Source organism: Balaenoptera acutorostrata, chromosome 4 (assembly GCF_949987535.1).
Source record: "Balaenoptera acutorostrata chromosome 4, mBalAcu1.1, whole genome shotgun sequence".
Lineage (NCBI taxonomy): Eukaryota > Metazoa > Chordata > Mammalia > Artiodactyla > Balaenopteridae > Balaenoptera > Balaenoptera acutorostrata.
Genome location: NC_080067.1, coordinates 8046075 through 8063270, shown reverse-complemented (window position 1 = coordinate 8063270; position 17196 = coordinate 8046075). Strand labels below are relative to the sequence as shown.

The window sequence follows — 17196 nt, the reverse complement described above, 5'->3', positions numbered from 1 at the left end:
GTATGTCCATTATCCAATTCAAATCTTGCAACCCTATTAGGTTGCTATGATTATCCCCAGTTAGAGGTGCAGAGATGGGGGTAGCGAGGGGTAAAATACCAAATGGAAGAATGCTTTCCATTGCTTCCCATTGACTTCAGTTTACCACATCCCAGATGAAAGGTAGGGTTTGCCTTCCAAAGTTTGGGCTCAATTCTTGATTCACCCCCTTATGTTTTTCTCCTTAATAGAAAGGCATGGAAGAGCAACTAAAAGAGTGTATTTATCCTCAGTGTGGCCAGCTCATTATCAGTGTGAGAGTGAGACTCTGTATGTGTGTGTTTTTCAAGAGGAGAATTTAACACTCTTCCTGCCCACTGCTCAACTCTGTGAAGTTAAAGATCAGTCATTCTATCATTTTTTATTCAAAATTAAAAGTGACAATCATTTTTAAATTTGCTTCAAAAACCTTTCTTTACCTGTGGGTTTCCTTAGTACCACTATCGGTTTTACAGTCTGTCCATTGACACAGTCTGCTTTTAAAAGGGCATTTAGTGCCATTTACAGCAACATGGATGGACCTAGAGATTGTCATACTGATTGAAGTAAGTCAGACAAAGACAAATATATGATATCGCTTATATGTGGAATCTCAAAAAATGGTACAAATGAACTTATTTACAAAACAGAAATAGAGTCACAGATGTAGAAAATAAATTTATGGTTACCAAGGGGGAAAGGTGGTGGAGGGATAACTTGGGAGATTGGGATTGACATATACACACTACTATATATAAAATAGATAACTAATAACCTACTGTATAGCACGGGGAACTGTACTCAATACTCTGTGATGACCTATATGGGAATAGAATCTAAAGATGAGTGGATATATGTATATGTATAACTGATTCACTTTTCCGTACAGCAGAAACTAACACAACATAGTAAATTAACTATACTCCCATAAAAATTAATTTAAAATAAAATAAATAAAATTAAAGGGTATTTAGTTATTTTTCTAGCAGCTTATGGTTTGATATACATGTAAGCAAATAAATGCACAATTTTTAAATGTATGTAATGTGGGTTTTTCCATAATTGTGGTGAATTTTTAAATTTGGTAACTAGCAACAGTTCTAGGAATGGAATACGAAGGCATCATCCCTGATACTATGTCATGACAGGTACAAATTTGATGGCTTGTATGTAAATACTATTGTTTGTAATACACAATTCCATCGGATTTTCTTATTTTTAAAAAATTCTACTAACAACTAAAAGACTTAGTTCATTGCCTTGTGCTTCTGGCCCGCATTTCCTCCATAAATTGAGCTTCCCGTAATTAATGTTTTCCCATCTTTGCTGCTACCATATATCTCTCAAAAATGGACATGACCATTTGAAACACGCCTATGTTATATTGGGACTAAACCCAAAGATAATAAATTAGTAATATTTTCTCTCTGTGGTTAGCATTATTTCAACGGAGATTGACTATTTTACTTCCCCTAGGGTAATATTATCTTATGGGCCAATTTAAATCAATACTGACTTTGATAAACTTAAGCACATGGCTTAAAATATAGATATTTAGTACATGTTCACTCTGCCAACAAAATAATTAATACATAATGTCGTAGGGGAAAAGTATCACCAAACAGCTGTCAAGCCATAATTTATTCAAACAATCCCGTCGTCCTATCAATTCTTGAAGGCATTCTTAATCTGATGCTTTTTGGGTAGGCAGTTGACACAGAGGCAGGGATTTTTCCAGGGATAGAATTTGTCTGCCTTATACACATTCATTTCATGTCCTGGTAATTGAACACTTTCTTCATTGTGATTTAAAAGAAGATGACAAAGCACGGATAAATGCACTCTTCACAGATGGCATTAGTCTACCTAATTATAATCAAACATAAGTTATAGCTCTAACCAGGATGGTTTGCACATGCATCCCATCAATGTTTTTTTGCCCAATGGAAGAATAATGATTAGCAAATATCAGTAATGGAATTCTGAATAATAGAGACTCTAAGGGACCATAAATATCTTCTTTTCTTTTAGAAATAAGGATACTGAAACCCAGTGTAATTAAGAAACTTAGATCTAGGCTCTAAATCTAGGTAGTGAGTAATCCACAAAATCATAAAATTAGTGAGGGTGAGGACCAGGCTCCAGCTGAGGTCTGGCACACATGTCAGTGGTCCATAATTATCCATTGAATAAATAAATAAACTAGAATTCTTTCTAAGATGCCAAGTTTAGCAAGATGCTGGAGTCATTGTGGCCGAAATCACCAGGTATGAAAGTATGATGACCCTAAAGTTTTTCCAAACACCAGTTGCTTAACAGAAAATGTGAATTCTCACCATGGCAACATGGTGCATCATGGTAAATTCTCCTCAGATATACAAAATTTGAAAATTTGCTGTATTCAGTCCATCCTGGCTATATTTACATCTTGCATCAGTATCCAACTTTGAGTTTTTGAGCAGCAATTTAGATTTCTAACAAAACATGCAAGAAAAAAAAATTTCCAAGTTTAGCAGGATTGGTGACAACAATAAATCAAACTTGAATTCTTCAGCGCTATGTGGCTGTTTATTCTCTTAGTGTCTATAAATATAGATTTTAGTCTTTTTTCTTCTGCCAAATAGGTTCAATGTCAAGGTTTTAATTCAAAGATAATACCTAGAATAATTTAAAATGTTTTGATCTGGCACAAATATTTATGAATATCTCAGGTATTCATGGTTGATGTGGTACATCTCCTTTTACTGTCAAATTCAATAAAACAGACTTTTATTGAAGCCTGCTGCATGCCAGAGACTTTGCTTCCAGAAATTCTGGGCACAGTAAAAAATAAAAGTTTCAAAGTTAAAAAACTAATTGAATGATAATGGATGGGGCAATTTGTTCTATAACATTCCAAAGATATTATTTGCTTGGTGGTTTTTGGTTGGTCAATTAGTGGTTGTTGGTTTCCTATGAAATGAAACAAAGTGGACATAAAAATATATAAATAAATAAAAGTTATTTTATTTATTTATAGGCATGATGATATTTGAGGACAAAGCAAAGACAAAGTAGAAACTCCTAAGTTGGAGCCTTGAATCCAATGCCAGCATCCTTTGTGAACTTGGTCATATTACCTCAGCTTTTAACCTAAGTTTGTCTGAGAATTGAATGGATTTTCTTGCAGATTTCTCACATGGACGCTGAGTGAATTAATGGCTCTGTCTAAAATAAAACTGAAGCTGCAATCAGCTCTTTGTTAGTAATTACAATTATGCTCACCCACCTGCCAGGTTAAACTGATTCAAATCAATTTTAAGATTTTAAAGATTCAAATAACTTGTCCAATATTATCTAATCAGCAAACTCGAGGAAGTAAGCTAGTTCCCAGACAGGTGAAGTGTAGCCTAAGACTGATAGACAGAGGCGTTACGGACAAAAGATCAGAGGTGCTGTCTGTGGGGTGGGACACAGAAAATGTGAATAAAGTAGTGTTAGATCATCTCTCCCCACAGTGGAAGAGCTCATAGTTTTTATTTATTCACTTTCTTTGTTGCTGGAGAAAATAGGATTTTTACACTGTCACAGAGCATTAAAACTATAACTTGTATTTTGCATTTTTATGTAGTAGATTTCATGGTCTGTAATGCCCAGTAGTTGCCTCTGCCTCTCAACTCTCCTCCTCCACGCCCCCCCCCCGCTCCTGTCTTGTAGACATGTTCAGAGATAAGTAAAACAACCTGAGTATATTAGATGGTGATGCTTATATTATTGTCCAAAGTGCTAGAATCAAAATGATTAATATACATCTTGATGGTCTAAACCTCAGAATCCTGGAGCATTTTTACAGTCAGAAAAACTGAGCCATTTTTGTTTCCCTTGAATGGTTAAAGCAACTGTGACGAAAAATGTCAACTGCTTTGTCTAAAGTCATTTATCAAATCCTGTGAGGGACCTGTCTGGAGCCCATGTATGACCTACAATTCCTAACTCTCAGGCTCCTAGGCTTTATTCTCTAGACCAGTTTTCTCAACTGGGGACAAGTTTGATTGCCAAGGCACATTTGGCAATGCCTGCAGATATTTTGGGTGTCATCTCTGGGAACGGATGATGTGAAATGCTGCTAAACATTCTACCCCATACGGAATGCTCCCCCTGCCAGCAAAGAATGATCAGGCCCCAAATCTCAACACTGCTGAGGCTGAGAAACCCTGCCCCAGATAAAGGTTCCTCTTCTCTTTCAGTGTAATTTCAGAGAAATGAAGCCTGTAAATCAAACAAAGTTACCAGTCCCAAGCTTGCTTTTCATTAAAGCTACATGTCTCTTTTTTTCACTGTTTCAAGGGAAAGGGGATTTAATTGGAGCCAATCTATCAATTAAGGACCAAGTGATCAAGACCAATGCGGATGTGAAGGCGCTAACCTACTGTGATCTCCAGTGCATTATCCTCAAAGGACTCTTTGAAGTGCTGGACCTTTACCCAGAATATGCTCACAAATTTATGGAAGACATTCAGCATGACCTCACATACAACCTTCGAGAAGGTCACGAGAGTGATGTAAGTCTCACTTCTAATTAGTGCTGAGACCCAAACACATGGGGCCTGGAGATCATTTATAACAGGAAAGGCACATGTCCTGACTTCACTTCAAAAAGTCTCTGAGCAGATAAGGTAGGGCTGTTCGGTTACTAATTGAGCAGTTAGATAATTAGCTACAAGTCAAACCTGGAGCTTGTTATCAACATTTTAGGAAAGTATTATTTACGGATGACTTCTCTTAATTCAGTTTCTTTCTTGTTTATTTTCATGCGCTTATAGCCAGAATCAATTTCAGGGACATATAATATTCAGCTAGAGATGTGTGACTTCTCCCGAACTGAAAGATTTCTGGATAGAGTATGTGGTGCAGAGTTTGCTGTGTGTGTAATTATTCACTACTCCACTGGCTTGACATGCATTTTGCTTAAGAATATCTTTTTATTTGTTAACCGGTACTCAAAACAGCCTATCTTAAAATGACTAAATATGCACGGAAGGATTCAAGCCAAAGATTGTCACGCTGAAAGCATAATGAACATTTTCTGAAATTATATATTTGCTGCATGTTTCAGTTTATACAAACAGCTTTCCTGTCAAAATATGTACCAAACTGCATCCCGTGATTAAGCTGCTCATGAACATGACTTCATTAGATGTGTCAGAGAGACCAATGATTTAATAGGGATGATTGTTGAAAGGCAAGCCAGAGCACGTACGCAGAGCATTGTCTATGAACAGAAGCCTTGATCTGCTGCCTTGAGCTTTGTCCCAGATATCTGCTATACTCGATTTTTTCCCTAAGGGTTTAAGAAACGAAGCTCTTGTTTTGACTAACCCACTTGTGGGGACATTTTGTTCGTCATCAGTATTCTCCACTTGAAAGGTAAAGAATGAACCCAAATTGCGTATGACTTCATCTTGGTGGAGGATATCAAATGGCAGACAGTATGTAGATGGTATCCCCTTCTGACGTTCAAGATTACCATTTTTTTAAAATTTTATTTATTTACTTATTTATTTTTGGCTGTGTTGGGTCCTCGTTTCTGTGCGAGGGCTTTCTCTAGTTGCGGCAAGCGGGGGCCACTCTTCATCGCGGTGCGCGGGCCTCTCACTGTTGCGGCCTCTCTTGTTGCGGAGCACAGGCTCCAGACGCGCAGGCTCAGTAGTTGTGGCTCACGGGCTTAGTTGCTCCGTGGCATGTGGGATCTTCCCAGACCAGGGCTCGAACCCGTGTCCCCTGCATTGGCAGGCAGATTCTCAACCACTGCGCCACCAGGGAAGCCCCAAGATTACCATTTTTGAATGTGTCCTTCAAGCAGCAGAGGAGGTATCAATATTTATTGCAAACATATTTGTGCTAAGTACTCTGCCTGTGTGAAACATCTCATTTAGTGCTTAAAGCCACTGTTGAAGGTGAGTGTCAACTAGGTTTTACAGGACAGAAAACAGATGCAGAACGGTTAAGTAACGTGCGTGAGGTCACACAAACTTGTAGGTGGCAGGGACAGAGTATGGGCACAGGTGTCTGTCATTTTAAAATCTGTAAACTCGTAGTCATGTTGTCTCTTATTTATTTATTTATTTATTTTTGGCTGCGTTGGGTCTTCGTTGCTGCGCACAGGCTTTCTCTAGTTGCGGTGAGCGGGGGCAACTCTTCGCTGTGGTGCGCGGGCTTCTCATTCCGGTGGCTTCTCTTGTTGTGGAGCACAGGCTCTAGGTGCGCCAGCTTCAGTGGTTGCAGCACGTGGGCTCAGTAGTTGTGGCTTACGGGCTTAGTTGCTCTGTGGCATGTGGGATCTTCCCGGACCAGGGCTCGAACCCGTGTCCCCTGCATTGTCAGGGGAATTCTTAACAACTGCGCCACCAGGGAAGTACCCTGTTGTCTCTTCTTGAAGACACTCTTCTTGTCTTCCCTTTCAATAAATCGAGGTCTACGACTATAGTTGCCTTTTGTGCTCTCCACGACAGCGTAATGTGACAACTATTTTTGAAGAGTGGAGGTGAGTTAGGGCATCGAAGTCACCAAAAAGGGAAAAAGAAATGAGGGAAGAGAGAAATGGCCAACATTCCTCAGCATAGACAAATGGAAAATATGGGATCTCAACCCCTAGTTTCTTCTTATTTGGTTACTTTTAAGGATTTTTACCTTTAATCCATTTTTTATCTTCTTCTTCTCTTTGCTGAAACATTAATCATAGTGATTTTAAAACTCCAATGTCTGAATTGCCAATGAGACTATTTTCATTATCTGTTATTTCTCTTGTGTGTGTTTTTTTTGTTGTTGTTATTTGGTTTTTTTTTTTTTTTGGTTATTTGGCCCCCACCCATTTTTTTTTAGCAGATATCATGATTTTGCTTCATTGTAGATGTTGTTTATGAAAAAGTGTTCACATTATTTTCCTCCAAATAGGGTTATAGTTTCTTTTGGCAGGCAGATAGAGTACCAGCAAATCACTTTCATCCTGCCCACAGTTCCTCTTCAGCTCTGTTAGGCTGATCTGTTTCAGTTTTGCCCTTAATCTTGTGGTGTAGCGCTCACTCCTAAGACATGATTTTTTTCAGGATCTCAGCTAAAATCCTTGGATGTTCACCAAGGCTCCTCCAATTTGGCAGGCCTTGAATTCCAGCCTGCATCTCCTGAGCATCACGTGGTTACGGAAATCACCTGGTTTCTTGGAGCATCACCCTGTGTAGGCTCAAATGGGGAGCTGGCTGATGCCTCAAGGGCCCCAATTGATGCAGTGACCTCCTCTCTGGGGTTTACTCATCAAATCCCAGGTGGTTTGGTACACCTAAACGTCCTCGGCCAGGAAGACTGCTCCTTCCTCTTCCGCCTCACACTGAAACAGCCGATTCCCTCAGGAAAACACCTATATAAACGTGGTCTTCACACTGATGGGCTTCCCTTTTCCCAGGCAGCACAGCCCCTTCAAGTCTGACCTAAGTTGCTTGCCCTCCAGGGCTTTCAAACAGTTATTTTATGTATTTTGTCCAGATTTATAATTATTTTTTTAGTTCAGTATAAGCTATTTCATTGTGGCTGAAAGCAAAAGTCTTGTTTCTTTACAGAGGACTCCTTCTAAGCTACATTTTAAGGGCTAATGGGAACTGGTGCTTACCTCTGGGACCCTTATCGTTTTATATTTTGTGTTTCCTCATCTTGTATCACTCAGAAGTTCTATTTACATTATATCCAAGATCCTGGGATGCTATACCTTCTAAAGGTAAATTTGGACCACCCTGTCCCATAATTTCATACCCCAGGGGAGAAGTCTTGTGCTATTTCTAAGGATACTGTGACTTTGGGAGGAGCTTATATTCTGACGATTACCTGTGGTCATGGATTCCTGCTCTCTGCTCAGCAACTCTGGTGTCAGACCAGTGTGGAACCCAGCCCTCTCCTTAATTCCCACACACGTGCAAACAAAAATATCCAATCACACAGGGTTTCTGGTGGGTTGAAGCCTGTGTGAAAGGTTGGTCAATGAATTCTAGAAGGAGGAACATTTGCATGATGGAAATGCAAACAGTATAAATGTGACTTCACTCTATATGCTTATTCTTAAAACTCCTGTGGCCGCCCTGCCCCATTGTTCAGCCCTTTATTCTTGCTCTCACCTCCTCTCCTCTCTTGATCCTCTCCCTTCATCCACAAATTCCCCATTGTTTCTGACACATATTAGCTTAACTCTCTCCGTTTGATTGCCTTGTGTCTTTCTAATTTTGCCTTCTGGATATCACCTTCTATCCCAAGTAGCTTATAAACTATCAGGTGACAGAGAACATTACCAGAACATCTGGATAAAGAGGAGACTGATAATCAACCCATTTTGAAATAAAGACCAAAAAAGCATTTTAAGAAATAGTCAAAAGGTATGCATGTAACCGTAAGCTGTGACTCTAGAACTCTGATAAATTATGTATCTTTAGAATAGTAGCTCACCCAATTCCCACAGGAAAACTAATTAAAATGTGTAAAATATTTTCTAAGTTTGTGAAAAAGCTAGCCAGTACTATTTTGATCTCATGCTAATTAGGAGTTTTATGCACTCAGTGTATTCTCTGTGTTTGCCCTTATTTATATCTCCTGGATGACCCCAATAACGACATAGATTAATTTAGCTATTTCTGTCTATGGAGATGCTGAGAAATTTGCTTCACAGCTTCTCATGGTAAACCCTATAAAATTGATTTTAGCACAGCCCCATCTGTTGTTGGTTGTGAAATTCAGTTTGCCTTAACATAAGAATTTTGAATTTGAGATAAATAGTGATGGAAGAGTATCTAAAATATGTTTTCAAAAATTAATAGTGCTAAGACACTGAAGGTCAGATATTGCTATGGTTATGTGTAGATATGTTCTGGGTTTGCACATCATGGAATCTGACTTGGTGGTGAGGTTGTGAAGCAGCAAATGGCAACGGTTGTCGGAAAACGGTGATAAATTCTCTGGTTTTACCTTAACAGGGGTTACTCAATGAAACCTATTAAATTTTTTTTGTCATTTTTTTTACTGAAGTATAGTTGATTTACAGTGTTTCAAGTATATAGCAAAGTGATTCAGTTATACATTTATATATGTATTCTTTTTCAGATTCTTTTCCATTACAGGTTATTTACAAAATATTCAGTATAGTTCCCTGTGCTCTACAGTAGGTCTTGTTTATCTATTTTGTATATAGTAGTGTGTATATGTTAATCCCAAACTCCTAATTTATCCCTCCTCCCTTTCCCCTTTGGTAACCATAGTTTGTTTTCTGTGTCTGTGAGTCTGTTTCTGTTTTGTAAATAAATTCATTTGTATCATTTTTTTAGATTCCACATACAAGTGATATCATATGGTATTTGTCTTTAATTTACTTCATTTAATATGATAATCTCTAGGTTCATCCATGTTGCTGCAAATGGCATTATTTCGTTCTTTTTTATGGCTGAGTAATATTCCACTGTGTATATGTACCACATCATCTTTAACCATTTCTCTGTTGATGGACATTTAGGTTGCTTCCATGTCTTGGCTATTGTAAATAGTACTGGTATAAACATTGGGGTGCATGTATTTTTTTGAGTTAGAGTTTTCATCCTTTCCGGATATATGCCCAGGAGTGGGATTGCTGGATTGTATGCCAACTCTGTTTTTAAAGGAACCTCCCTACTGTTCTCCACAGTGGCTGCACCAATTTACATTCCCGCCAACAGTGTAGGAGTGTTCCCTTTTCTCCATACCCTCTCCAGCATTTATTATTTGTAGGCTTTTTGGTGATAGCCATTCTGACCAGTGTGAGGGGAAACCTCTTTGTAGTTTTGATTTGCATTTCTCTAATAATTAGCAATGTTGAGTATCTTTTCATGTGCCTATTGGCCATCAGTATGTCTTTGGAGAAATGTCTATTTAGGTCTTCTGCCCATTTTTTGATTGGAAACCTATTACAGTTTAAGTGTGTTGGTTACCTCATTTTTTTCCCTTAGTTTTCCATTATTTTTATATAATCTGATCAGCATAAAAAATAAAGTCTCCTCCTTCACTCTCCCCACCTCTTTAGTAAAGGGAGAGATATTTCCCTAGGTTCCTGAGTGTCAGCGACCTCTGGGTGAAGGTCTTTGAAATGCCACCTCCACTACAGCACAAGAGGTTACACCAAATTTCAGAGAAGGTTCCTGAACAGTGACAAGGGAGCCTGTGAGGAACACCTACTTTTAGCAGCTTTCCTCCAGTTTTGATGTATTTGATGGTATGTGGGTGATTTATGGTGCTGACCCATAGCTGCTCAGAACCTCAATCTTCATCACAGTACCCCAAACCCCCATCAACACACACTCTCTCTACACACCAAGCACCATATTTCAATAGTGTAGTTACAAAACTACGCACTCCAGTCTTGACTCTCGAGTCAAACAAGCACATTTATAGACATAATTAATGGAAAACTTTCCAGAGTGGTCATATACATCAGATAACACCTATATATTAAACATAATTAAATGTAAAAGTTTCATGCTAATGGGAGAGTCAACTTGCTCTTACCAGCCTGTGGGGTGTGTATGGGGTGGGAGGGTGGGCAGGTAGGTAGTGAGACATATCTCCCTGACCATGACAAAAGAGAAGTGATGTAATAGTTCTCCCTGTCTCTACTCTTTTTCTTTAAATTGAGTTATAATTAACAAACAATATTAGATTAGATTAAGATGTACAACATAGTGATTCAATATTTTTAGATCTTATAAAATGATCACCACAATAAATCCAGTTGCCATCTAGCACCATACGAAGTTGTTACAATATTATTGACTGTATTCTCTATGTGTATGTTACATCCCTGTGACTTATTTATTTTGTAGCCAGTTTTTTTTTTTCACTAGTCAGAAGTTTTTACCTCTTAATCCCCTTCACCTATTTCATTCCACCCCTCCCAACCCTCTCCCCTCTGACAATCACCAGTTTGTTTCTGTTTTATTCTGTTTTGTTTGTTCTTTTGTCTTTTAGATTCCACATATAAGTGAAATCATAGGGTATGTGTTTTTCTCTGTCTGACTTATTTCACTTAGCATAATACTCTCCAGGTTCATCCATGCTGCTGCAAGTGCCAGGATTTTATTATTTTTATGGCTGAGTAATATTCTATTGTATAGTATACCACATCTTTTTTTATCCATTCATATATCAATGGATACCTAGATTGTTTCCATGTCTTGGTTATAGTAAATAGTGCTGCAGTGAACATGGGGGTGCATACATCTTTTCAAATTAGTGTTTTCATTTTCTTCAGATAACTACTCAGAATTGGAATTGTTGGATCGTATGGTATTTCTGTTTTAAGTTTTTTGAGGAACTTCCACACTGTTTTCTGTAGTGGCTACATTAATTTACATTTCCACCAACAGCACACGAGGGTTCCCTTTTCTCCACATCCTTGCCAGCACCTGTTATTTATCGTCTCTTTTATGATAACCATACTTAAAGGTGTGAGGTGATAGCTCATTTGCGTTTCCCTGATGATTAGTGATATTGAGCATCTTTTCATGGGCCTGTTGACCATCTGTATGTCTTCTTTGGAAAAAAGTCTATTTAGGTCTTCTGCCCATTTTTTAACTGGGTTATTTGGTTTTTTGATACTGAGTTGTATGAGTTCTTTATATATTTTGGTATCAACCACTTGTTGGCTATATTGTTTACAAATACCTTCTCCCATTCAGTAGGTTGCCTTTTTGTTTTGTTGGTAGTTTCCTCCCCGTGTAAAAGCTTCTTAGTATGATGTAGTCCCATTTGGGTTTTTTTGCTTTTGTTTCCTCTACCTGAGGCGTCATATCCAAAAAAATTTTGCTAAGACCAATGTCAAAGAAGTTCCTGCCTATGTTTTCTTCTAGGAGTTCTATGGTTTCAGGTCTTACATTTAAACCTTTAGTCTGTTTTGAGTTTATTTTTGTATGTGGTGTGAGAAAGTGGTTCAATTTCATTCCTTTGCAAGTAGCTGTCCAGTTTTCCCAACACCATTTATTAAAGAGACTTTTTCCACATTGAATAATCTTGCCTCCTTTGTCATAGATTAATTGACCATATAAGTGTGGGTTTATCTCTCAGCTCTCTCTTCTATGCCATTGAGCTTTGTGTCTGTTTTTGTGCCAGTACCATACTCTTTGATTACTAGCTCTGTAGCGTAGTTTCAAGTCTAGGATCCTGATACCTTCAGCTTTGTTCTTCTTTCTCAAAATTACTTTGGTTTTTTGTGGTCTTTTGTGGTTCCAAAAAAATTAGGGGATTATTTGTTCTAGTTTTGTGAAAAATGCCATTGGTATTCTGATAGAGATTGCATTGAATGTGCAGATTGCTTTATGTAGTATGAATATTTTAACGATATTGATTCTTCCAATCCATAAGCATGGCATAATTTTCCATTTGTTTGTGTCATCTTCAATTTCTTTCTTCAGTGTCTTATACTTTTCAGAATACAGGTCCTTTGCCTCCTTGGTTAAATGTATTCCTAAGTATTTTATTCTCTTTATTGCAATTATAAATGGGATTGTTTTCTTTATTTCTCTTTCTGATAGTTTGTTATTAATGTGTAGAAACACAATAGATTTCTGGATATTAATTTTGTATCCTGCAACTTTAATTAATTCATTTATTAGTTCTAATAGATTTTTTGGGGTGTTTCTATATGCAGTATCATATATCTGTAAATATATACATACATACTATCATATCATCTGTAAATAGTGACAGTTTTACTTCTTCCTCTTTAATTTGGATGACTTTTTTCTTTTTCTTGACTAATTGCTATAGCTAGGACTTCCGATACTATGTTGAATAAAAGAGAGGAGATTGGAAATTCTTGTCTTGTTCTTTATTTTAGAGGAAAAGCTTTCAGTTTTTCACCATTGAGTATGATGTTAGCTGTAGGTTTGTCATATCGGGCCTTTATGATGTTGAGGTGCATTCCCTCTATATCTACTTTTTCTAGAGTTTTCATCATAAATGCATGTATAATTTTGTCAAATGGTTTTTTTCTTTCTGTATCTTGAAGGAGTGGCCTTGTGGGATGTGGGAGCATCCCCTGTGTAGACTGCTTGCACCCATCTTTGCCTCTTTTCTTAAACTCTTACCCACCCTAGTTCCTCAAGTCTACAGGAGAAACCTTTTCAAAATATAAATTGGAACATGTCATTCTGTTGCTTAAAGTATTTCAATGGATCCTCATGAACTGTTAATAAAATCCAGACTTCTCACCATAACTTTCAAGATTCTCTGCATTCCAACTCCTGCCTGTCGTTCAAACTTATCTGATACATCTGATATCAACTCGTGTCCAGCATTGCATTCCAACAAACTGGCCTGCTTTCCCTTCCTTACACATGCCAGGTGCCTGCCTGCCTCTCATGCCTCAGGGCCTTTGCATTGCTATTTTTTCTTTCTCCAGTGCTACTCCCCTGACCTTACCTGACTGCCTGCCCTGGAGTTTGCCTCTCCCAGTTATCCTCTGTCACATCACCTTGTTTATCTTTTTCATAGCATTTAACAAGATCTCAGTTACTTTAATATGTACGTTTTCATGTTCATTGTCAGTTTCTCCTGCCAGAATGTCTATTTTATGAAGGCTTTGTCTTGTTCTACATATATCCTCAGTGCCTAAATCAGAGCATGGTGCAGAATCAACATTTAATATCTATTTGATACTTGAATGAATAAATGTCAGAAAACTTACTTTGGGACCTGGAACCTATGTGAAATTTTGAGAAAATGAATTAAAAGTCCTAAAGAGAGCAGCCTATATAGCCAGTAAATGGAGTCTAAAATGAAAAGTTATGGGACTTTAGAATTATATATCTTAGAAGTAACAAAAGCAAAGAGAGTGTCAATAGTAGGATTTGAAAGAACAAATTAAAAGAACAGCTAAATTGCAAAACAGCAATTTTTCACTTCCCCTAAGTCCAGGACAAGAAGTTTTCAAAAGCCATAGGAGGAATTTAAGCTGAAAAATAAGAAAAAAAAACTCTTGCTATGTAGGTAATGTAATTTCTCCAAGTGGTTTGGTATAGTAGGTGTTAAGATGAAAAAAAAAAAATAAGATCCACCTTCAAATCTAAGGTAACACATATATTTTCTGTAGACATAGATTAACTATTATAACACTAATACCCCCAGAAAGTAGAGAACTTTTAAACATCAAATAATTCTGAACTGTTATTCACCTCACTTTTATTGCCCAGGGCATGAGGCCACAAATTTTTTGGATGAAACGAGCATGTGGAAAACTCCAGGGTCTAGTAGAGCAGCTTATCTATGGTTATAAAATATTTAATCAGAATGTAATACACAGTTCTGTTGCCCTAAGTGGTAAACTTAGGTAACTAGGTATAAGGTCTGTAGTATATATGATGGTCGAGCATTTCTCATATTTCTTAATCAGCATTAGCCTCAGTGGCATCTGAATATGAATTTATATTTCTATTTGGGTATGGACCACAAGTCTTTAATATGCAAAGGTGAATCTTTACCTCCAGTTTTATGTTTTCAGAAGGCAGCCCTATCTCAAATGCAAATGTCATTGGAAAAGACATCTAATTCCCAGGACCTATTTGAGTTATGTTCACTTGAACCTCTTGGCACTAGACAATTTCTTCTATAATTAAGCTGTACTGTATCCATGAGGTTTGACTCCTTGCTTCTTCCCTTAGATAAAAACAAGCCTGAATGGGTCTTTCAAGTGAAGTCTGTGATTTGCCAATATCTCTTGCTTCCTATGTGACTATATTACAATTTTTTTCAAGATTATAGTGAAAAGAGAGTGATTTCCAAAGGAGGGACTTGGTTTAAATTTAGTCCCCATTTCAGTCTCAAATAAGATTGGGCTGCCTGGAAGCAATTTTCCTGAAAATGATTTACTGAATAGTAATAATTTTAAAAATCATATCTGACAGCCCAGATACTTAACTCTTCAAGAGTAGCCTGTGTGTAGGTGTGCATCTGCTAGCACAGTCTTGTGTAATAAGAGAACATAATTAATTCTGCACATTTCTGAGATAATTGTTCTTAGAACATTGCATATTGAAGGACTCACATGGCATTTTACCATGTCAGCTTTCCCTGCCATCCCAGGCTCAACAAGTGTTTTGCTGGTCGTGTATTTTAAAATACTCTCCCTTAGGGAGCAAACCCCCTTCCTTGAGGTATCTTGTGGTGAACGGTTTTACCTACCCTACACTTTTATGGTACTTAAGACAGTGTCAGGTATGCTGGGAAAAGCCCAGTAAGTAATGGCCTGGAAACTTTACCTGCATCCAGTGTATATTTTATTTTCTGAAACACTCATACAGGTGTTTTCCAGTGGATTCAGAAGTTGTGGCAAGCATAGTACCTTGAAGGAAGAGATCGTGTTTCAGTGTTCTCAGAGCCTAGTATTGTGTTCATGCTTGTAGCACAGAGTAAATGAAGATTGCTGTTGAATTTCTTGCATGTGTTGACCTGTCCTACTTGCTCTGGCTGCAGCACAGTGACCCTCATTGTCCTCTTCTCTTCTTAATGGTTGCTGTGCTTACTGCTTCATTCCCTCTACTATATCAGTCTTGTCCCCACCTTTTGCCCCTTAAGGAAGATCTTAGGGAGGACTGGATTCTAAGTTTACACTCCCCTCTACCCCTGAAATTTTGTTTCTCCTGCTTGGAACCCAGCTTGAGAGAGATGAAGGCTTTATAACTTCCAAACGCTGTAAAGCAAAAGAAAGAGGTTACCCTCACCCCTTTGCAAACGACAGACTGATTCTTTTTAAAATTTTTATTTTAGGACAGAGTTAGTGTGGGCATTGGCAAAAGGGCCAGCCTGAGAATCCTGGTAAATTTGGGGGCAATTTAGAAGGAGGACATCTACTGTAGGCAACAGAAATCCAACTCAATTGTATATCCCAGTGTAACTTACCACCAGAAATGAGAAATAGAACATGTCCATTCCCCCAGAAAGTTCCATCATTCCTGTTCACAGTCAATCTTCCAACCCCCACTATCTGATTTCTATCAACATAGATTCATTTTGCCAGTATTTCGGTGTCATAAAAATGGAATCATTCAATATGTACCCTTTTGAAGCTGGCTTCTTTTGCTTAACCTAATGTTTTTGAGATATATCCATGTTGTTGAGTATATCAAAAGTTCTTTTTTATTGCTAAATATTCCATTATATTGATATATGATTTTCAAATCCATTCTCCTGTTGATGGATTTTGGATTGTTTCCAGTTTGGGATTCTTATGAATAAGGTTGCTTTAAACATTCTTATCTATGAACTTTTGTGGACATATACTTTCATTTTTCTTGAGTAAATACCTAGGAATGAAACTGCTGGATCCTAGAGAAGTAATTCATCAAGCTGTTCACTTAAGATGTGTGCATTTTATTGTACGTTAATTATATCTTCAGAAACTACTGCAAATCAAAACAGAAATGCAGTTTTAAAAACAAATTAAATTATTATTGGTTTAACTCACCTATTTAAGACACTAAATGAACAACAATTTCTATTTTTCATTTCAATAAAACTTATAAATCAGTGGCAAAAATAATAAATAAATAAAGTGATCTGAAAAGTGAAACCAGAATGAAAATCAACCTAAACTCTAAAATGCAAACACGCCAACAGGACCACAGAAGCCAAGTGCTGTGGACTGAATGTTTGTGTCCCCCGCAAAATTCATATGTTGAAACCTAACCCTGAATGTGATGGTATTAGGAGGTGGGGGCTCTTGGGGGTGATTAAGTCATGAGGATGGAGCCCCCATGAATGGGATTTGTGCCCTTATGAAATAGACCCTGAGAGCTCCCTCACTCCTCTGCCATGTGAGGACATGGTGAGAGGACACCCATGTATAAACCAGGAAGTGGGCCCTTGCCAGATACAGAATCTGCCAGTGCCTTGATCTTGGACTTCCCATACTCCAGAACTGTGAGAAATAAATTTCTGTTGTTTTTGACTGAAGAAAGAAAGAAAGAAAGAAAGAAGAAAGAAAGAAAGAAAGAAAGAAAGAAAGGAAGGAAGAAATCCAACTCAAATAGAGAACTAAAAGCAGAGATTTATTATAAGGATTCCAAGTATCTTACATGATTAAATAAAATACACACACACACACACACACATAACACACACAGACCCACATGCACACCTGGATCT

At 37.7% G+C, this 17196-nt stretch overlaps 1 protein-coding gene across 1 annotated transcript in view; it reads left to right on the top strand.

Moving 5' to 3' along the window:
- Positions 1-17196, top strand: part of KCNH8 (potassium voltage-gated channel subfamily H member 8) — a 276697-nt gene that overhangs the window by 203226 nt on the left and 56275 nt on the right. The window contains exon 12 of the mRNA XM_057545662.1: positions 4345-4559. Within this exon, the coding sequence (XP_057401645.1) occupies positions 4345-4559 (215 nt within the window). The remainder of the gene's footprint in view (positions 1-4344; positions 4560-17196) is intronic.